The following is a 23,270-nucleotide window of genomic DNA, read 5'->3' as shown; positions in this document are numbered from 1 at the left end:
AAGAAAATTGCACTGAACTTAGAAAAAGATCTAGTTAAAACAAATAATCATTCATGACAAGGTCAACTTTAGTGATCGATTATACATTGCTCATGTACATATACATATGGCAGAGGCTTAATAGTTAGAATATGACTTTGCTCTACCTTTCACTAGAAAAAGATTTAGAAGAAATAGAGCCCTTGTCTTTCTTTACAGAGACTCCAGTGTATATTGGCCCAGAAATTATTTTTTAGAGATATCCTCAGGGCAACGAACTACCTGTTCGTGTGGTATAGATGACTACATCACCAACTGATCTGTAATTTTTCGTCAAAATAGTTTTGCATTTTTCTAGAGTTTTTAATTCTTAAATATATGAAAGAAAAATCGTATTAGAGGATTACATGTAATTATGTTGACTTTGAATTGTCTTTTTGTTACCTTCCTTTCTAGAGTGATGTAAGGGAGAAACAGAAGACTCTGGTAGAACAGCTCCTATCTTTGTTGAACAGCTCTCCAGGGCCTCCTACCCGCAAACTGCTGGCTAAAAATCTCGGAATTCTTTATAGTATTGGAGACACATTCTCTGTTTATGAGACAATCGATAAATGTAATGATCTTATTCGTAGCAAAGATGATTCTCCAAGTTATCTTCCCACTAAACTGTAAGTTAAATATTAAAATTGAACATAAAATAGTGCTTCCTTGTGGTATCATTTCTCTAAAGAACCCAAACTACTTGTACCCAAACTGAATACAAATTATTTCACTCATTTTTTTAAATCTCACTTTTAAAAAACATCTAACATTTTTCCACTGACTGTTCTAAAAAATATTTTAGGCATATTTGAAGTCTTGATTTGGGAATCAAAACTCTCACTAAAAATTTAGCAGTTGAAGACTCATAAATATAGAACACAAACTGGTGGTTGCCAGAAGTAAGGGATAATGGGGGGACAGGTGGAATAGGTGAAGGGGATTAAGAGGTACAAACTTACAGTTATAAAAATAAATAAGTCATGGGGATGAAAAGCACACCATAGGGAATATAGTCCATAATATTGTAATAGTTTTGTATGGTGACGGATAGTGACTGCATTTATTGTAGTGAGCATTTTGTAATGTTTATAATTGTCGAATCACTGTGTTGTACACCTGAAGCTAATATATGTCAACTATTAAAAAAAAAGTGTTTAAAGATACATGCAAAAAATCTTAGCAGTTGAGTGTTTAAGAAAAAGAGATTTTAAATTCTCCACATCTTGGGTGTTCTTGTTGTTAGTTCTTATTAGTAAAAATTAATAGTAACACAATATAGAAAAATACTCTTCCAAGCTCCTGAAAAAAACAGCTTAGAATTTTTCAATGTATTATTCAGTTCATTTTTTCATCTGTTATTTTAGAGAAGGCAGTTTGCCATGTATGGTTCCACAGTAGTTATTTTACAGAAATTTTTGTTGATCTTTTAGCTTATAACAGGATATATCTTCCCATACAGGTTTCAGACTTCAGACTTGATAAGAACATTATTTCCTATTTTACTTATCTTTTATCTTTAAGAGTATCTTTGATTATCTAATAATATATGTAGGTCAATTGTATGAAAAATTACTTTATAAAATTTGAGGGAATGGAATCTTTGGGCTGAGGTTTAGATTATTTGAAGATACATCTTTTTAAAATTCTTGTTATTGAAAGTATAATTATTTGATACTCATGCAAGTGTTATGCCTTAGGATTTAACTGTGGAGTCGATTCTGGGCAATTTTATCCTTTAAAGGTAAAATTAAATAGTCGCCTTTAATAGTCTAAGATTTTTTTTTCCTTTTTTTTCCCTCGTGACTGATTTCTAATTTAAATGTTGTTTCAGTGCTGCTGTGGTATGTTTGGGTTCCTTGTACAAGAAGTTGGGGAGAATCCTGGTTAACACCTTTACCGATACAGTGGGGAATATTCTTAAAGCTATGAAGAGTGCAGAGGTGAGTGCAAGTTCAACCAAAGAATAAAAAGGTAGTATTATATAGGTTTTATGATTTCTTGAACCAATAAAATTTCTTTACATATGATAAGCATATGTAGGTATGTATATAAATTTATCCATAAAAATATTTCTGGGAGATGCACATAGGTACTTGGTATATTGAATCTTTATTAGAAAGCCCATAATATGAGATTATAGATAAATTCAGATAGGCAAAAACTAAGGTATTTCTCTGGCAGACCCATTCCTGCTTCTTCCTCTCACATCACCTTTCCCCAATACTGCTTACTAGTACTACAGCAAGTGCTTGTCAATAAGGACAAGCTGCTCCTCCTCCACTTACTTGCTATCTCTCTTTCAAAATAAATAAAAATAAACTTTATTTTTTAAATGTTTATTTATTTTGAGAGAGAGAGAGTGTGTGACAGGGAGGGGCAGAGAAAGAGGGAGACCCAGAATCCGAAGTAAGTTCCATGCTTTGAGCTGTCAGCACAGAGCCTGACACAGGGCTTGAACCCATGGAACATGAGATCATGACCTGAGCCAAAGTGGACGCTCACCTGACTGAGCCACCCAGGGGCCCCTAAAAATAAACAAAAAAAAAATGTTTTTAATATAAAAATGTCATACCAGTTCTTGTTCTAACCTTACCTAGAAAAGAAGTCTAGAAAACAGCTCTGAAATAATTTAGAAAAATGCTGTCTAGTTAAACACATTTTTTTTTTAATGCACCAAGATACAACATTGGAAAGTTCAAATGTAAAATATGCTAAATTTTGAGAAGAACATAGCTGATTTGGGGTGCCTGCCTGTCTCAGTAGCACATGCAACTTGCAGTCTCAGTGTTGTGAGTTCAAACCCCATGTTAGGTGTAGATGTTACTTAAAAAAATAAAATCTTAAAAAGAACATAGCTGATTCAAGAAGTGATGCTCATTATATAATACTGGTGATAGAATCTACTCAGGAATTCACTTCTGAGCAGTGGTTTGTTGAAAGATTAAAGAAAGTGATTTAGCAGAAGAGATTGTCCGCATCTTTAATCTTTTGTTTTTAGAGGAAATGTTTGTAAGAACTTTTATCTAGTGAGGAATGACCACCTTAAACTTTTTTCTGACTTCACTCCCATTAGTTAAGCTGTCTTCTTTTCAGGCCCTATAGTTAACAGAGAATTGCTGTATAGGTTTCTGAAATTGTAAAGTTATTGCTAAGGATTTTATTTCTTCTTATTTTTGCCTTTATGATTTAGTTGATCAGGTACCACAACATGTTGGATATGTCAAAAGGGTTCCCACCTTTGATCCACACCTTTCAGTAATAGACAACATAAAGTTGGGATAGAAAGAAATTCAGAAGTTTCACCTTAGGACCCATTTTGTTACGTCCACCTGTAATTATTCACTATTGTGCTCCTTTGAACAAAGATATTCAGAAATGAATATATAAATTAAAAACATCAGGGGCACCTGGGGTGGCTCAGTTGGTTAAGTGTCATACTCTTAATTTTGGCTCAGGTCATGACAAAGATGAGCGAAGATGTTCATATATCTTTAAACAGATAAAATAAATTAATATTCCTATGAAAAGGATACTTGATGTTGATCTTGTCTTCTCTCAACTTTAGTTATCTTTAGTGGCCTTAACTTCCTGGGATATAGAAATCATTTGGGGGCATTTAGTAAAACATCAGTAACATGAGGAGCTACTATTTTTTGTGTGTGTTTACTGTGTGCCTGGCACTGTGGTGAATGTTTTCCCCACAAGGGTTTATTTACTTCTCATACTGGCTCTATGGGGTTCATCTTATCCTCATCTTCTAGATGGAGAAATAAGTAGGAACAACTTAAAGCCACACAGGTACTAAGGGTCAGAGCCAAAATTCAGACCCAGGTCTTTTTAAGTCTGAAGCCCAGACTTGTCCTCAGAGTTAAACTACTCGACTCATTAAATGACGTTAAAAGCTATGAAATCTACTGAGCATGTACTATAGGTCAGGTACTATTCTAAGTACTTTACCTGTAGTAACTTGTTTGATCTCCACAATAGTCTTTGAGGTGGATACGTCCGTTTAACAGATGAAGAAACAGTTTTGTCCAAGGTCACCCACCTGCTAGGTGGCAGACCCTACACTCTTACCATATTGCCTCATTAACAGCAACCATTTATTGAATGCTTAGCAACATGCAAGCTTTGTGCTAGGTACTTTTCATATAATTTCATTTAATCTTTACATCAACCCTTTGTATTGTGTTGAAATGTAATATAGACAACACTTTTCAAATAGTAAACAGTGCATAAAATAACAGCTGTTAATGTTGGGTGGGTTGGTTAGTGTACACAGATAGGTAAGTGTTTCACTAATGTAGGAGGTAAATTTTGATGCTAAATGCTGCTTTTCACAGTGAATTTCTTTTCTTACTATTTAAATTTCTTCTTTTTGGTAGTCTCAAGGTCGATATGAGATTATGCTGAGTCTACAAAATATATTAAATGGACTAGGAGCTGCTGCTATACCTTGCCACAGGGATGTTTATAAAGCTGCTAAATCCTGCCTAACAGATAGATCCATGGCTGTTCGTTGTGCTGCTGCAAAGGTAAATGGTCTAATAAGCAGAATTTCTCAAAATAAATATAAAGAAAATTAAATTAGTTCATCCCTGTGAAAACACTAATAACAGCCACATGATCCTAAAGCTACAACCTTGGCAATCAGCTGAGACTAATCTTATGTTAGTATATGAGGAAACTGAGGCCCAGAGAATTCTATGGATTTCCCAAGGTTCTTCAAGTAGTTCACAGCACATTGTTGGAGGGTAGGGAATTCATGTTACCAGACTCTAAGTATTCCTTTCAGTCTACCATGCTTCTTCTCTGTAATTTTGTAAACTAAATTTTACATGTAAAGTTTACATTATTTGAAAGAGATCTGTTCTTATCATGCCTTTTTTTTTAAGTCTAGGATTTAGATTTTGACATTTTAATTTCTTTTGAATATGTCACTTTTTGCAAGCTAGGAACAGAATCAAACTAAGGCAGTCTAGTCTTCTAAGGATCCAGGCCAAGTCTTGAGATCCTGTGCAGAATTATCATGCCTTCTTAATGTAGTTGGTTAGATAGTATGGTAAAGTTGTTGTAATCATTGTCACAATTGCTCATAGCCGACAAATTTGTTCTAAAGACATTTTTCCTAGCCTATTGAGTCAGAATGGATTTTCCTCCCACCCTCTGTGGGCACATTGTTTTATATAATATAACTTTTATGACTTTTAGTAAGTACTCATTTTTTGTCCCTGCAGTCATTGTTTACATACTTTAAATTTGTATATCATTTTTGTTAGAACTTGATAGTTTCTACAACTTATATAGCTCTGAACCTGACAGTTAACATTTTGTTGTTCATTAATGTCTGTTTTTCCAATTAAATAGTGTCTCCTTGAACTTCAGAAAGAGGCCATCTTTATGTGGAGTACGGACCTGGATAGTGTGGCCACACTATGTTTTAAGTCCTTTGAAGGTTCCAATTATGATGTGAGGATTTCAGTTTCAAAGCTACTAGGCACGGTGTTGGCTAAAGCTATAATTTCTAAACATCCAGGAGCAGGTAAATTTATATAATTATTTTCATAATGTCTTATAATTTTTTCCCAGTTGGTTTATACAAACATAAAGGAGTATTACTACTATCCAATATTAATTCTGAAGAGCTGCAGGATATCTTAGAGATCAATTTTAGTTTATAAACATTGCTAAAGGTCCCAAGATTTCATTTTTAAACAATTCAGTAAAAATTTGAGGGAAAAAAATGAACTCTTGAAGAAATACACTTTATTTAGTCATTGTCTTTCTTTATACTATGGTCTTTGCTTTTTTTTTAACAGTAAATTGTGAAACATTATCTAATAATAGATATGATCTGTATCTTAGTTCTTTTTTTAAGCAACATGCATTTGATTCCCTATTTTTGGCTTGCCATTTTCTAGGTCGGTATAAGGGAACAATGCTAAAAACAATTGGGCAATAATTACAAACAACAGGTATTTGAAATTCACCATACTTGGACAATTTGCTTTTGTTACTTTTTATTCCCTATTCCTACACTTATAGGCAATGAGCACAGATGGGATATTTTTGAAAACAAGAATTTGCCTGGATTTAATCAACAGTGTATGTAAAACATTGATGAGTAATTGAAAATTTGCTTTATCTTTCTGTCTCCAAAAAATAAACAATCTCACACAAATGAAAATGTGATTGTTCTGTAGAACCTTGCTTCTCAAACATTTGCAGACCTGTAGTATCAGCATCACCTCAAAGCTTGAAAGAAATGCAGAAACCCAGGCCCCACACAATTTACTAAATCAAAATTCTCATTTGAACAAGATCTCCAGATAATTCATAATGCACATTAAAATTAGAGAGGCGTTGCTTAAGAAATCATTATCATTATATAAAGGGAAATTGTTTTTTCTAAAGCCAGTGTTTCTTAACCAGGGATGGGAGAGGACAGTAAGCACAGCATATCACAGTCACATGGGGAACATTAATAAACTACAGTCCCCTCATTCTGAGATTATAAGTAAAATTTATAATAAATTTTTATTTTCATTACAGTTTCTCTAATCTTACAATTCATTAAGACTTTCTTACTTACCGGGTAGTGAGGAAAGGGTGAATAGGAACAGGAAGAAGCCACACACAAAAAAACCCAAACCATAAAAAAAGTTGTTCAGGACAGTTAGGAGTTTAAATCTTAAGCCACCTAAAAAATTAAAGTTAGAAAACATGTTTAATGTCTTGAATTAATCCTTTTGAAAATGTGGATTGCTCATTTCTATATACATTTCTATAAATGTATCATTAGCGCTGGCACACAGTTGCAGTAAAAAAAGCAAAATGTAGAAATGCATAAGAAATGTGAATAAATAAGTGTACATGCTTTGATGGTAGCACTAAACTAATGCTAGTGTTTTTGTAATCAGATTGAGCAAAGTGAAGAATCAGCTTCATCCACACTAAGAAATCTTTAGGATTTAGCCTAATCTTTTGTTAGAAATTCTGTCATCTTGCGTCAATAAATTCTAGCCTGCAAATAATCGAGTTATTTTCGTACCACTAAGAAGTGATGTAGGTATCATAATAGAGTTTTTAAAGGTGGGGACTAATAGCAACATAGTGCTGAATAATTTAGAAAACCAATGCATTGGAGGTTTATATACTCAACCATAATACACAAAGGTTATAAAGTAGAGAACTGAAATGATTTTCCTAGTAAAACTAACAGGCTTCATTCAAACAAGTGGTATGTTACTCCAAGGCATTTAAAAAGCAGGGATTGAGTGTGACATTTTCCTATCATTGGAACGAGTTGTAGGAATTGATGTGATCTTTTAATATCTAATTTAATATTGTAAAACCTTCATTTGTAAGCATAATTGATTCTGGAAGCATGCTTGTAATCCAAAGCACTTGTATATCAAAGCAAATTTCAAGAAACATTGACTCAGTTGTGATCACGTGATATTTAGCATCATGTACTACTCATATTGCAAGACATCACTCATTTTATCAAGTTAAAATTTGTTAGAAATATTTGCTTGTCTTGCAGAACACTTGCTGAACAAGTTACTTGCAATCCAAGGTTTTACTCTATCATTCTCTTACCTGCTCAAGGACATTGCCCTAGAAAGTCTCTCATCTCTTATATCAGCTTTTCTCTCTCTATTGGATTATTACCTACAGAAACATGATTTTGTTTCTCCCATCCTTAAAAAAAAATAATCCTTTTCTGTCTCATTTCCCAGTGAGCTGGAGGTCCATTTCTCTTCCTTTTGCAGCAAAGTTCCTCCGAAGAGTTCTTGATACTGTCTTTAGTTTCTCTCCTGCCATATTTTTCAAACTGCTTCAGTTAGGATTCTCCTCATTCACTCCTTCAAAACTGCTTTTTTTTGTTAAGGTCACCAAAGACCTCCATGTTCATTCATTCATTCAGTAAATATTTGTTGAGTGTTTATACTTGGCCAGTATCTTTTCTGAGTACATGGGTTATGTCATTGAACAAAACAAATCAAAAGTGCCTATTTTGAGCTTATATTCTGATACTCCGCCATGCCAACATCAGTGGGCAGTTCTCAGTTGTCTCACTTGACCTTTCAGCAGTATTTAACTTGGCAGATCCTTTTCCTCCTCTTTTTTTCACTTGCCTATGGGACTTCATTCTCTCTTGGTTTTCCTTCTTCTCCACTAGAAATTCCTGTTCCATCTTTGATGATTCCTTATCTTTTTACAGAAGAAGCCCCTTACCTAGTACTTGGTCTTCTGCAGTGTATGTATGTGCATCCTCTTGGTGATCTTACCCAGTTTCGTGGCTTAAATACCATTTTTCAGGGATTCTTGGATTTGTATCTTTAGCCTGGGCACCCAACTCTCATATCTAGCTGCCCCTTTGACATCTCTTTGGAAGTTTATTTGATGTTTCAAGTGAACTTGCCCTAAAGTGAATGCCTGATCTCACCTCCCCTAGAAAATATACATACCTGTTCCACTTACAGGCTTGCTAATCTCAGTTGATGCCAATTCTATCCTTCCTTCCAGAGGTTCAAATAAAAATTTGGAAAGTCACCCTTGACCCTTATCTCTCATACTCAATAGCTTTTCTACCAGACAGTCTTCAAATGTACCCAGAATTGAGACACCTTTAGGATTGGCTAATGATGAGGCTGACACCTCTGAAGATGAACTTGGAACTTATTGTTGTGCCAGAAAAATAAGGTGCTTCCACTGGCCAGCTCCTTGAAGACAGACCCACTGGTGACATCCAGGACTGTTAAGCAAAATTAATAATGACAAAAATATATTATAACCTATTAAATAAAAAAGAAATCTATGAGTGCCTACTGAGAATAAATAAAAGAGAAAGTTCTTTTCTATAGTAAATGCTAACTAATAAATATTGAAGGAATGATTGTTAGATAATGACCTTTTGCAGTCATTATAGTAATAATTTATGCAGGTAGGAATCCTCTGTACCTAGTTGGATGAAAGTTTGATGGGTTATAGCATATTTATACTGTCTTAAAGGATCACCACACAGGTTGCATAGTAATTACGAAAGGAAAGTTGATATTTTACAGTGGACAGACCTGGCAGACAAACCTCATTCATGTGTTCAAAGATCATAACACCAATGTAGGGACAGACTAACAGTGCATTTTAATGTTATACATTGAAAAGGATTATGGCATTACTTAACGTGGTTCTCCTGCCAAAAATTCTGAGGAAATACTAGACAAACTCAGATTGAGTGCTGTTCTATAAATGTTTTCTTCAAGAATGACAAAGTGATAAGGAAAATATGGTAACTCTAGGTGAAGGGGACACGGGAGTTTATCTTGCAATTCTTGCAGCTTTTTTTTATAACATACTTTTGAAAAGTTTTGAAATAAAAACTTAAAAATACATATGTATGTATATCCAACTTCACTCTTCTGCAACCACTTTGATCTAAGCCACCATCGTCTCTTGCTTGCATTACTGAGTTGCTTCTAGTGGGTTTTCTTGTCTCAGCACAGAAGCAAAGTGACAGATTATATCACTGCTCTGCTTAAGGTCCATCATTAGACCCACTCACTTCACTCACATCCTTATAATAATGATCTACAAGGATCAATGTCTTCTCTCTCCCCATCCTTGTACTCTGGCCTGTCTCATATTAGATTCCTCCACTGCTCTGTTCATATAACTCTACTTGAACCCATTGGGCATCATATCCTTCTGAAAGGCCTTTTTGCCCTACCTATTTGCTCTGCCTAGAACACTTTTTCTCCATATATCTGCATACCTGATTCCCTCACTGTTCTCAAACAATGTTTAGATGTCACCTTTCCAATGAATCCTACCTTGACTACCCTATTTATTTTTAAAAGTTTTTTTAAATGTTGTTATTTATTTTTGAGACAGAGCATGAGCAGGGGAGGGGCAGAGAGAGAGGGAGACACAGAATCTGAAGCAGGCTCCAGGCTCTGTGCTGTCAGCACAGAGCCCGAGGCAGGACTTGAACTCACAGACTGTGAGATCATGACCTGAAATGAAGTCAGACGCCTAACTGACTGAGCCAGCCAGGCATCCCTTGACTACCCTATTTAAAACTCACAAGCATTTGGGGCACCTGGGTGGCTCAGTCATTTAAGTGACCGACTCTTGATTTTGGCTCAGGTTATGATCTCATGTTTGTTCAAGTCCTACATTGGGCTTTGTGCTGACAGTGCAGAGCCAGCTTGGGATTCTTTTCTCTCCCTCTCCCACATGTTCGTTCGTTCTCTCTCTCTCTCTCTCTCTCTCTCTCTCTCTCTCTCTCTCCCTCTCCCTCCCTCTCTCCCTCTCTCCCTCTCTCCTCTTTCTCAAAATAAATAAAACAAACAAAAACCAAAACACAAACACTTCCCCCCAGTGTTCCTGAGCTGCTCTATTTTTTTGCATGGCTTTAATTACTGCCCAGTATACTATATATCTGGTCATTTATTATGTTCCTTATTCTTTCCTTCCTAGGATTTATAATCCATGAGGACACGGATTTTATACTGTTCACTAATGTTTTTCTCCCAAATGCCAATATAGATTTTCATTTGTTTCAGATAGTTACTTCCTCCTTAGCCTAAGGAGTAGATTTTTTGTTCATAACTTTGATTAATGGAAGTTTATTTCCCCACTGTGTATGACTTGAGCCAATAATGGTGTCAGAGCTCATGACCATCATTACTCAGAAGAATGAAAGGGAGAAAATGGGTTCTTTTTTTTTTTTTTTTCTTTTCTGAGAGCTCTTATTCCCTAGATATTCACAGGTAGAAATTCACCTATGTCAAACTGCAGACAAACTTGAAAGTAAATATTCTGCCTTAATTAATCTCTTAATTATTGTAGCCTAAGGACCAACTGAGCAAATTAGTAATATTTAGCTTTGATTTCTCTACAGACTGAGGATAAAAAAGTTGTGCCTGCAGTTGAAAATTTTTAAAAAATAGGACATGTTGGTTAACATGTAACATTTAACATGTAATATTTCAAAAGAATTTTTGGAAAATGAGGGGAGTTTGTGTTTTTTATTTTAGAGGATGGTTAGCCTTTTAACTTCTTTGTGGAAAAGAGGGTAGTAGGGCATAATCTCAAAGTGGCTTAGTGTTTAAGATGTCATTGACATGATACTTCAGAATCTGTTAGGATTTGACCTCTGAACTCTTGTATAACTTTGTGTGTTAACGCATGTAATGTCCTGTCAGTTCTGCATTTTGTTTGGATTTTTAGTTTATTTTTGTTACAGTTAACATGTTAACCAAGATCATACAAATCAGGGTCATGCATTAAAATTTTAGTCTGTAAAGTACGAATCACATGTTTTGTTCTTTGTTATAGCAGCCTCACGTCAAAGCATGCGCAGAGTATCTCTGGAGGAAGTTCTGGAATTACTAGGAACAGGGTTTCTCCGTGGGAGTTCAGGATTTCTTCGAGCCAGTGGAGATATGCTGAAAGGAACCAGTTCAGTCAGTAGGGATGTTCGAGTTGGAGTTACTCAGGTTAGAGTCACATATCAGTTATCTATGTGTAATGCTCACTGGCCTCTCTAATGAGGATATTAGTATCTGCATATTCCAGGCATAAATGATACTGTGCAGGGTCATCACTTATGCTCTCATATTTATAAAATAGACATGGTAAGGCTACAACACTCTTTAAAAGCTACATTACAAGTAAGAGAACCGTAGTTACCTAAAAGCCAATGAAATAGGCTATTACTCACAATGTGTCTTTAGTTCCTAATAGAAATTTTTATTTCCTTTGAAATACAAACAACATTTGTTTGTTTCTAGGCCTTATGCTTTCATGTGTCGTGTAGTTTAACATGTTTTCCATTGTGCTTTTGTGTGCTTTTACATTTCAGATATAAGGTATACGTTAGGTATGTATCACTCAGTATGGGTAATATTGTATTTCCATTTTATGTGGTTTCAATTCCTAAGTAAAAATCATAGCATGTAATCTAAGTTAAACCTAGGAAAAGTATCTTAGAATAAAACAACACAGAGGTCTCTGAATTATCTTGTTTTCTAAATGCCCTTATGGTTCAAAGTGAATGTTGTTAATTCACGTATGTTCTCATTGTTTTATACTGTATACAGATGTTAGAGTTCTTGAGAATGTAAGGTATCCCAGTATAATTGTAAACTGAGTATTTCTAAAAGAACAGATTACATAAGAAATCTACTGTCTTTGTATCTCTGGAGTAAGACCAGCCATTAACATTTATGCAAGTAAAGAGCAGTGATTCATCACTGTAAAGTTTCCTTTCACATTTCTGGGTTTAAATTCCCTTAGAGTTAGGGTGTTGGAATATATTTAATTCTTACAATGTGTTCATGTTTGATTTGGCTTTTCTTGTTCAGAATCTTAAAGAGCTTGAATTTGTTCAGAGTAGCCAGAGGCACATCCTGCGTATTGGCTGGCTCTGCTCACTATCCTGCAACTTTGCACAGTCTGACCAAATAAAAATGCAGCATAAATGAAATCCCAGTTGAAAGACTGTGTACTTCATATTTGGCTTAATAAACAAACAAAAAATGTGGAAAGAGTAAAAAGAAACAATAACTTATGTATGTTTAGTAGAAGAGAAAATATTAATATAGAATTGAAATTATTTCATTTTGAAGATAAAACTCTTTTCTTTTTTAGGCTTATGTGGTATTTGTTTCAACACTAGGAGGAACATGGCTAGAGAAAAATTTTGCTGCCTTTCTTTCCCATATTCTAAGTCTTGTGTCACAGTCGCACCCTAAAGCCACCCAAACTCAGACTGATGCTGTCTGCGGTCGCCGTTGTGTTTCATTTATCCTCCGAGCTACTATAGGAGGCCTTCTTGGAGAAAAAGCTCAAATTGCTGCTGCCAAGGATATTTGCCAGGCTATCTGGAAGTTAAAGAAAGTTATGGGTATGGATCTACTACAACATTCTGTTTTAACAGCTCTAAAGGAATTGTCCTTTCAGAAAAGTAGACTGGCTACATTAATACAAAAAACACTTTTGTAATAGAGGTCATTTGTTTTAGGGCAAAGTTGTCAATACATAGATGAGACATAAATTATCTCACTTGGTAAGACCTGTCATATATATGTTAAGTCTTAAAGGCTGGTGATAATAGTTCCTCAGAATTCATAGTCTTCCCCTAGAAGTTGATAAAAGTGTTTTGAAACAATCCATGTCAGTTCCTGTACTATTTTAAGTCCACTCTGTTTATCTCGTATACCAATAAAATTGGAATATTTTTTAGTTTTCCATGAATTCTCCCTTTCAGTGTGACTTGCTGTAAGAGTAATTAAGGGCTGATGGTCAGGTTGCTTGAACTAAATTGGTTATATTGGTTCATTTCTTTCTCAATTAATGCATGTCCCCATTTTAGTATTTCAGTTAACTGCCTTAAGGGTTTCATATATGAAGAGTGGAAGTATTAATTTTTACCTTTATATTTTGTGCTCCTAACACCCACCCCCTACAATATATTTTAATAAAACATTGATGCATAGTTAGTTCTTCTGCTTCTGTCAGATGCTGTGATGAGTGACAGTAATGTGGAGACCCGGCTTGGCTCCACAGATATAACAGCCAGCCAGCATATGCTGGTGTGTGCTCTACAAGAACTTGGAAATCTCACATACAGTCTTGGCACCACAGCTGCACCTTTGCTGCAAGATTCAAGTTCAGGTACGTGTTGTTTGTGACTCATCTGTATACCTTGTGTTTACTTTTACTCTAGACAACTTTTTTCCAGGGAAGAGAGTCTCCCTCATATAGCTCATTTATTATAGATTCCATTATAGATTTGTTAGAGATGTTTTATGAAGTGTATATAATCAAAATTTAAAAAAATAAGTATATACTTCAGCTTTTTCTTTTATAATTAAAGGTTTTTCTCTAAGTCACCCCCTTAGTTTCCCTTTCTGGAGATATTTAAGATAACATGGAAAAAAGAAGCAAACCTCAATTCTTGTCTCTCATCTACAGTGAAAACTTGTATGATACAAGTAATTCACTTCCTCAAAGTTCCTTTCAAGCAGTCTCCATTTTCTTACTCTCTTGGAAAACTAATCACTTTGAGGGGCACCTGGGTGGCTCAGTCGGTTAAGTGTCCGACTTCAGCTCAGGTCATGATCTTGTGGTTCATAAATTTGAGCCCCGCATTGGGCTCTGTGCTGACAGCTGAGAGCCTGGAGCCTGCTTCAGATTCTGTGTCTCCCTCTTTTTCTGCCCTCAACCCCACTAGTGTTCTGTCTCTCAAAAATGAATAAAAACACCAAAAAAAATTTTTTTAAGAAAATTAATCACTTTGAGAGATAATTCACATACCAAAAAGTTCACCCTTTTGAAGTATCCAATTCAGTGGTTTTGGTATATTCACAGAGTTGTATAACTATCACCACTAATTTCTGAATGTTTTCATCACGCTAAGAAGTCCTATACCCATTAGCAGTCCCTCCCCATTTCCCTTCCCCCAGCCCCTGATAATCACTAATCTACTTCCTATCTCTATAGATTTGCCTATTCTGGACATTTCATATAAATGAAATCATAAGAATATGTGGTCTTTTATTTAATCATTTTTAAAACTCACTTTGGATGGCTTTTGTCCTTTGACTGTGACATGTTTTTCCTGCTGACTGAAGTTTACATTATGTTTAGTTTGTAAGCTCTTATCCCATATTATTGAAGTAGTAGTCAACGTGAATTGTTACATGTTTCAGTGAAGTTGTATGTTGAATTACAGCAAATACAGACTTTTATTCTTAACAGTAGTGGTACTCCACTGTCTTCATAATTGGTTAGTAGACTACTGAGGACCTAGCAAAGCCTGTTTTATTTAACATTTTATTCTCAGGTAAGAGTGATATGGCATATAGGAAGTGTACTAATTATGTAGATAAATGTGCCAAAAGAGATTTTTTAAAAAGAGGAGGATGGAGCATAATGTGACATTTCTTTTCAAGGTGTTTTTGTTATTTATTGATACTTTTTATTCCAAGTACCAAATGAATAGTGATCTCAAGATCAAAAAGCAGAACATTGGCTTATTTAGGAAATAAAATTTTTCTTTTGTGTTTTAATTTAAACCAGTTTTCATGAGACATATTAGTAGAAGTAATTCTTACAAATAAAAATTATAACTATGTTGTCTTTTTTCTATTCTGGTTTGACTTTTGATAAAGATAATATATTTTATATCCATGTGGCTGCTTATTCTTTTGACTTTTTTTGGCTAAGTGAGTTTATCTGTAGAGCTAAGTCTTTTTTTCCTGTCCTTCCAGGCATTCTTGACAGTGTCATTTCAGTTATTGTGCATCCTAGCATTTCTGTTCGACTAGCGGCAGCTTGGTGTTTACACTGCATTGCTGTGGCATTACCTTCTTACCTAACACCTCTTTTAGACCGTTGCCTGGAACGGCTTACTGTACTTAAGTCTTCACCTGAAGCAGTGACTGGCTTTAGTTTTGCTGTGGCAGCTTTGTTGGGAGCAGTGAAACATTGTCCTTTAGGAATTCCTCATGGAAAGGGCAAGGTAATGGTTTCATTCTCCACATATGATAATGACGTTGCCAGTTTTTGCTAAAAACATCATCGTCTTGTGTATCACCCAGTCAAAGCCATGTAGGACAAATTTCTGACCAGTCAGCTAACTTACTTAATTTTTAAATATTATCGAATAATTGCTGTGAAAAATGAAGGGATAATAAAAAATATTTTACCCACTCTTAAACAGGAGTGCTTTCTGTGCTTTTTATTGGAAATAACTTCCTTTAGTAACAGAATTTGTTCCTGAAGGCTTTGTTTTGCTATATATTTAGCTCTGCCATAGAAGTGCATTTAAAATTGCATGTAAAAAATATAATAAAATAAAATCGCATTGTAAAGGACAAATCTTAAACTTTTTAAAGTAATTTTGTAGGTTATAGTATTATTGGTAATAGTATTTTAAAATTAGTAGTATTTTGAAAATAGTTAATGTTCTTAGGAATCAAGATTTTCCATATTTAAAAAAAGAGAGTTGCAGCTGTAAAATCAAGGAAGTAAAAGCCCCCTGTGTTAAATTTGAATGGAAAATATTACTGTTCCCTGATAATTTTTTTCTTTTCAAAAATACTTAAATCCTCACTCTGTCCAGTGACAGGACCTAAAAGCATTGACAACCTGGTAGCAAGGAAAACCCCCAGTGCTCAGATTATGGCTCAAAACCCATTTTAGCAAAAAGGAATCTGGGCTACATGAAGGAACGGCTTGTTCCAGATCCGGGGTAGGAAATGCACAATATAAACCTCAAATATCTTGTCATGCCAGAGAACAAGGAAGTCATCAAAGACTACTGTGTTCATTTTAATAGAATACAGAAGGTAACTTAAGGGCCTCGTGTGCATCAAAATAAAAAACAGTAACAGTGGTTTGAATAACTAGGAATTATAAGTTATCAGAGAATGTTGTTTGACAGTGAAAGCCTTTTTAATCTAGGCCTTACACACATATAAGTATTTTTTTAGAAATAAATCACCATTGTTCCTTGCTTTCTCACTGTCACTCTTATGTCATTATTAGTATTATATTTGCCGTTTAGGCTTTACAAAAGAACATACCGTTACTTCAGAGGTTCTAAAACTATTTTGAGGATTGCCAGTACCATTTGAGTATGGTGATTGACAACTTTGGGAGGTGATATTCATTTAAATTCATTCTTTTATTATTTTAGTTATATTTGAAACTAACATATGTATCTTACTAAGCAAAGAATTGCCATTGCATGTATTTAATTAAATTTAATATCCTCAGATTTTACTAGTTTAGGCAGAAAGGATTGGTTCATTCTTGTTCTTATTGAGTGTTACCCATTGGTTATATAGGCTGCAAGTAGTCCTAAGGTAGTAGTAAGTTGATTGGTTTGCTTTATTTATATTTTTATTCTTTTGGTTAGTTTTAAAATATACTACCCTTCCTGTTTATAAAATTTATATGCCAGCTCATAATACTTGCTGCTTTTCTAGAGGTGTTTGGTAACAGAGATGTTTTCTCAGATAATAGATGCCTCAACATTGGCCTTTGTACTATAAATGTATGCATTATCCATAAATATGAAATATCTGGGTTTTCCTCCTTTGTTTTACAATACTGCCAATTTCATAGACTTTTAAAATAAAACATTTTTATGAATCCCACTCTACTGTGAAACTCACTTCAATGCGAGACTATTTTGAATACTTTTAACCTCTGTAGTATATTGCCTCTGGAAAGATTTTCAGCCACTCAGATATCAAAATAGTATGCAAATTTTTAAAAAGACAGATGCCTGGGGCGCCTGGGTGGCGCAGTCGGTTAGGCGTCCGACTTCAGCCAGGTCACGATCTCACGGTCCGTGAGTTCGAGCCCCGCGTCGGGCTCTGGGCTGATGGCTCAGAGCCTGGAGCCTGTTTCCGATTCTGTGTCTCCCTCTCTCTCTGCCCCTCCCCTGTTCATGCTCTGTCTCTTTCTGTCCCAAAAATAAATAAACGTTGAAAAAAAAAAATAAAAAGACAATGCCTATGATGAAACTTTTTCTGGTAATTACAGATTTAAGGTAATTGCTTAAAACTAAAATTAACTCAAATTCTATATACCTTAACTTGAACAGTTATACAATGTCATCATATGTGCTCTACAAAGAATTATAGGGTTGCTGTATACAACCTAATATGCCAGTATTTAACCTTAAAACTTAACAGTTTTTATAGTTTTCTCTATGATGTTGTCCTGTGGTATAGTCTACATGATTGACAGTACTTTTTCACTTTCATTTGTCATGTAAGGGTTAATTTTTCAAGAGATTGTTAGTTGCTGTCATTTGTCATTAACCTATAAATTGATATGCTTTTTTTTCCCCTTATCCTTCTCCATGTAAATAGATTATTATGACATTAGCAGAGGATTTGCTGTGTTCAGCTGCTCAAAACAGTCGTCTTTCAGCCCAGCGCACACAGGCTGGATGGTTGTTGATTGCTGCTCTGATGACATTAGGTAATGACAGTCTTGTGGAAGGTTTACATAATTATGAAGTACTCTGTGTTTTCTGAATGTAAAGTATTGTATGATTTGAGGAGACTAATTTTTAATATATGCCAGAATTTAAGTATCTACACAAACATTTTTCTTCTGGCAGTCACCTTCGGAAGCCATATATTTATTCCATTCCTCAAAATGTTTTCAGATCTCCTTATTTGAAATTCTCTTCAAGACCAATTTATGAGCCTTGTTAGGATAAGTCAGTTCAGGCTTAACTCTGAATGACTCTGAATTTTCCAAAAATCATTCACATCCATCTTCAGGGGAAAAAAATTTCCACAATGTAAGGGTTGGCAAGAGACCATACCATAGCCTGTAAATCCAATTCTGTAATTGTTTTGAGAATTGGTAACACTAATAAGATAATTGAAGGGGATAGGGTTCATTATATTTATTAAAAATCAGCAAGTATGGTCATGACTTTTGTATTTGCATCCTATAACTTTGAAAATCAATTTTATTACTTTATTAAAGTTGCATTTTAAATCTCTCTTTTATAATATCATTTGTTGCCAAGATATAAAACTGGCTGGATTTAACCAATAAATCATTTTGACATCTCTGAAGTAATATGATCTAAAAGGAGCTTAAATTAGAGTACCTGGATAGTTCATTCGGTTGTATCTGACTCTTGGTTTCAGGTCTGGTCATCATCTCATGGATTCATGAGTTTGGGCCATGTTTCAGGCTCTAAGCTCTCAGCACGGAGCTTGTTTGGGATTCTTTCTCTCTTTTTCTGTCTCTCAAAATAAATGAATAAACTTAAAAAAAAAAAAAGGAATACTCCCTAAAAAAATTTTACTTTAATTTAATTTAATTTAAATTAAATTAAATTAAAATAAGCAATCATAATTGAAGAACCATTTTAAATAATGTTCTTGATGATTAAAGAGATTTATTGGACTGTATCAGGGTTCAGCCTATGGGCCAAATTTGACTTGCCTTGTGTTTTATACAGCCTGCGAGCTAAGAAGAGTTTTTACATTTTTAATGGTTAAAAAAAATATTTTGTGATCATGAGAATTAACATGAAAGTCAGTTTTCAGTGTACATAAAGTTTTATTAGAGCGCAACCATTATCGTATATATTATCTGTGGCCTTTAAGCACTACAGTAGCTGAATTAAGTTATTGCCAGAGACTATGTGGTTTGCAAAGCCAAAAATATTTACTGTCTAACCCATTACAGAAAATTAGGCCCCTGGCATAGGTCATCATTTCACCATGTGATGGGGATAATGTGGTCAAACTTTTATTTGCTTTTTACTGGGTGTTTCTTGCTTGCCATATTGATGATTTTGGTTAATTAAAGGAGAAAATAAACTACTTAATAAGTGCAATATTTCAATGAACAAAACTTTTCAGAACAAAGTAATTCCATTGGAAGACGACTACAAGAAATCCCTTCTCTTTTAAAGAGATTATTAGTATATCATATTTTACTGCATAATCATAGTCAACATACAAAAAAGGATTAAAATTTTAAATTGATATTGTTAATTACTGTGTTTTCTTGGGCTTTAATCTCTTGTTTTATGTATTATTATTTACCTTTATTATCAATTTTTAGAATATATTGCTAATAACCTAGCAGCTGTCAAAGTGTCAGTGAGGTTTTTACTCTTAAGTATCATTATGAACTCATAGATTTTTATATATGTGTTTCAGTCCATTGCAGTCATTATTCCTTTTGATCCTCAAATTGTCAGTGAAAGCCCCTTCAAGCTGGTTCATGTATCCTTTTGACATGAACCTGGTATTCTTTGATAACATGTTTACTTTTGGCATAACAAGATGTCCCAGCTTTTACATTACATTTTCTGCTCCAGGCTTGCAACCAGTCATTTTCCAAGGAGTGTTGATTCTTTTTTGTGGGAAATGGTATGTAGACCATCTGAGTGCTTCATTAATTTTTGCCTTGAAGTTTTAACACCTTTTTTACATTTTCAGCATTTCCTTTACCATTAACAATTTCCATCACTGTAAATATATTCACTATTCTGAACTAATATAAACTCAAATAGACCACATTCAAATCGGTTCCTCAGATGTAAACTACAGCATTTTTAAAACTTTTTTGTTACACTTCCCACTTTATCTGATACCACCTGAAATAACTTGGATTCACCTGTAGACATCTACATGGCTTATAGATCTGTGAATGATAAAGTGTGTAGTTTTTGCTAGGTACATTATTCTTGGTGTGAATAAACTTACTCTTGTTTATGTATTCTCTTTGTAATTACTATGTACTCATTTTTATTAAGTTAATTCATATATGTCTCTGAAACGACATTGTAGGAAAGAGGCACTGTTCACTACTGAATTAGTGAGATATCTTAAGGATGTAATGACAAATATATATGAAACTTGTCAACTGTGGGTATTTTCAGTGACGCTACACTTTTTTTTTTGTATCTGACTAAATTTTCCCTTCAGAATTTCCTCTTTTCTCACAGCCTAGTATATGTAGAATGTGTGTGTGTGCATATACATGTATTCACACACACAAACCTTATGGTTAACTTACTCTTAATGGCCTTATTCTGATTTCCTTTTTTATTACAATGCTTGGGGTTTTTTTTAGTAGTACTTCATCAAAGAAAGCAATGAGCAAAGAGTAAAGAATTATGCTTGTTTTGAATTACGCTGTAGAAGTTAGCATATGGCTTCTTCCCAAAAAGGTCAGAAGAAAAATGAAGAAATTAATTCTATTTTAATCTACTCTAAATCAAAAGCATAAAAAAAGATTGGCTTGCAGTTGCCCTGTCATTTTGCCTTTAGCTCATCTCTTCATATGCAAATTTTGAATGATAATTGCTTAATGTCAAACATCATATAAATGGTTATCATGAGTGAAACACTATTTGATATATAAGCTCATATAAGCCTCGGAAAGGGTCCAGTGAAATAAATGCAATTATTACTCCATTTATAGATGAGGAAATTGAGGCACAAAAAGGTTAACTTACCCAAGTTTACACAGCTAGTAAGTTGGATGGACCAGGGTATTAACCTGGTGGTTTTCTAGAGGCCACTGTTACTAGTTCTAGGTTATGTTGCCTTACTACAGAGGAAAAACATACAGTGCACAACATGGGAATAATAAAAAAGGAAAACTTATAAGATACTTTAAGATAACTTGTAATTTTAAAGAAAATGACTTTGGGAGAAAAGCTGTGAGTTTGTTTTTTTGTACTAACTAGTTTTTCTTTTTTCTTAATTTGACGCTATCAAGTAAGATGATATCATTGTACATTGCCTTTCATGACTGAGTTTATTTATGATCTCTCATTTCATAAATGTTACTGACCTGAAGTTTTTTTTTGTTTTTTTTTTTTTTTAAGTCCTATCAGATATATCACATCTGATTTTTGGCCTGGAACAAGTTGCTTTCAAAAATTAGCATTACTCTCAGTATACACTGTTATTTGTTACCCAAACAGTAGTACCTTGGATTTACACGATACAGTACAGTTCTTCAAAGCACTGTGAAGTGTGCGCTATCATTTAGATCTGACAAACCCTCGGAGACAAGTAATGTAGGTAGTGCTACCTTCATTTCATAGTTAAAAAACCAAATCTACAGGTCACAGCACTAGTAAAAGAGCTGACCATAGAGCCCATACTCTACTGTTCCTTGTTTCTTCTCTCTGTAATCCCAGTACTTTAGATAGCAATTCTATAGCACATTTATTAGAAACACATTTTAGATAGCACATTTATTGGAAACAGAAGTTAAGAAAAGGGGCAAATTGCAGTAGTGGATTAAAATACGTGTATTTGGGGCGCCTGGGTGGCGCAGTCGGTTGAGCGTCCGACTTCAGCCAGGTCACGATCTCGCGGTCCGTGAGTTCGAGCCCCGCGTCAGGCTCTGGGCTGATGGCTCAGAGCCTGGAGCCTGTTTCCGATTCTGTGTCTCCCTCTCTCTCTGCCCCTCCCCCGTTCATGCTCTGTCTCTCTCTGTCCCAAAAATAAATAAACGTTGAAAAAAAAAATTTAAAATACGTGTATTTGAAGAGAGAAGTTCCTGCTTATTAATTGAATTTAAAGATTAACGCTTTGGGTTTTTTTATAAGTGACAAGTTAAATAAATTACAGGTCCTGCAGTTGTCAGTCATCACCTTGCTCGAGTTCTGCTGTTGTGGAAGTGTGTCTTTCCAGTGTCTCCTAAAGATCTAGAAACAGAAAAGAGCCGAGGAGATTCATTTACATGGCAGGTAACCTTGGAAGGACGAGCTGGTGCGCTCTGTGGTAGGTCAAGTTTGGTTTGCTTTCTCGCTTTCCTTTGGCTTTTTCCCACTCTTTAACTTTTCATGTGTTTAGATCTTTAATGGTGGAAATATCTACTTAGGATATTTTTGTAATTGTATATAATTAGTTAGTGATTATAACAAATGTACGATAAACCAAAGTTAGGGCTCCGATCCTTAGGATAATGCATGTTTTCTTAGATGTAATCCAACTGAGAACTGTCAAGATTGCTTTGTCTTTAGTAGGCATTCATTCCTCTTTTTAGAAATACTAGGATTGGATTTAATTAAGTACAGTTTCCATTTAATTTTTTTGTATATGAAAGTTGTATCCTCCCGTAGTATATGAACCATTTAAAAATAGCATCTACCATGAATATTTGAACTAAGGAAGAAAGTATTTCTGGAAAGACATGGAAACATTGATTTTGGTTTTGTTTGTTTATTCATGGCATTTTTACCCTTAAAAAATGAAGACCGTTTTGAAATTCATCTTGAAACTCAGTCTAACTTTAAAATATTCATTTTATTCTACATGAAGTAACTCCTTCTGAAAACTTGTGTTTCAGTTAACACCTATTAGAACCCAGCACTGTTGACTCAAATGTCATCATAGTTTTGCATAATTAGTGTAGAACTGGCAAACTTGAGGTTCTAAGCTAATTTAGCTCAGAAGCTGAGTAAACCCCAGGAAAGCAGCATTTTGTTAACTTGGTTTTTGGTCTCCTTCAGTGATTCTAGGAACTGTTTTGTTTGTTTGTTTGTTTTTTGTTTTTTGGCTTTTGGGTTTTTTTGTTTTTTGGGTTTTTTTTCCAGCTTGATTAGAGGTAAAAGACCCTAGCTTCCTCTTTGTACTAGAGCTTCAAGAATTTTTTGTTTTTAGCACATTTCTTTATTCCTCTAATAAAAATTCAGAATACTGTACCATAATTGAATGCTT

At 34.6% G+C, this 23,270-nt stretch overlaps 1 protein-coding gene across 10 annotated transcripts in view; it reads left to right on the top strand.

Annotated features, from left to right (window-relative positions):
* Window positions 1–23,270, top strand: part of HEATR5A (HEAT repeat containing 5A) — a 120,116-nt gene that overhangs the window by 16,521 nt on the left and 80,325 nt on the right. For 8 of the 10 annotated variants that reach the window (XM_027065543.2, XM_027065548.2, XM_027065547.2 and 5 more), the window contains 10 exons: window positions 436–647; window positions 1,853–1,961; window positions 4,407–4,556; window positions 5,389–5,563; window positions 11,368–11,528; window positions 12,682–12,937; window positions 13,552–13,707; window positions 15,306–15,556; window positions 17,922–18,033; window positions 22,179–22,331. In XM_027065543.2, coding sequence (XP_026921344.1) covers window positions 436–647; window positions 1,853–1,961; window positions 4,407–4,556; window positions 5,389–5,563; window positions 11,368–11,528; window positions 12,682–12,937; window positions 13,552–13,707; window positions 15,306–15,556; window positions 17,922–18,033; window positions 22,179–22,331 — 1,735 coding nt within the window. The remainder of the gene's footprint in view (window positions 1–435; window positions 648–1,852; window positions 1,962–4,406; window positions 4,557–5,388; window positions 5,564–11,367; window positions 11,529–12,681; window positions 12,938–13,551; window positions 13,708–15,305; window positions 15,557–17,921; window positions 18,034–22,178; window positions 22,332–23,270) is intronic. The other 2 variants (XM_027065545.2, XM_053224339.1) reach the window with 2 other exon arrangements.

The sequence above is a fragment of the Acinonyx jubatus genome, chromosome B3 (assembly GCF_027475565.1).
Source record: "Acinonyx jubatus isolate Ajub_Pintada_27869175 chromosome B3, VMU_Ajub_asm_v1.0, whole genome shotgun sequence".
Lineage (NCBI taxonomy): Eukaryota > Metazoa > Chordata > Mammalia > Carnivora > Felidae > Acinonyx > Acinonyx jubatus.
This window is presented reverse-complemented; position numbering and strand designations above follow the sequence as displayed.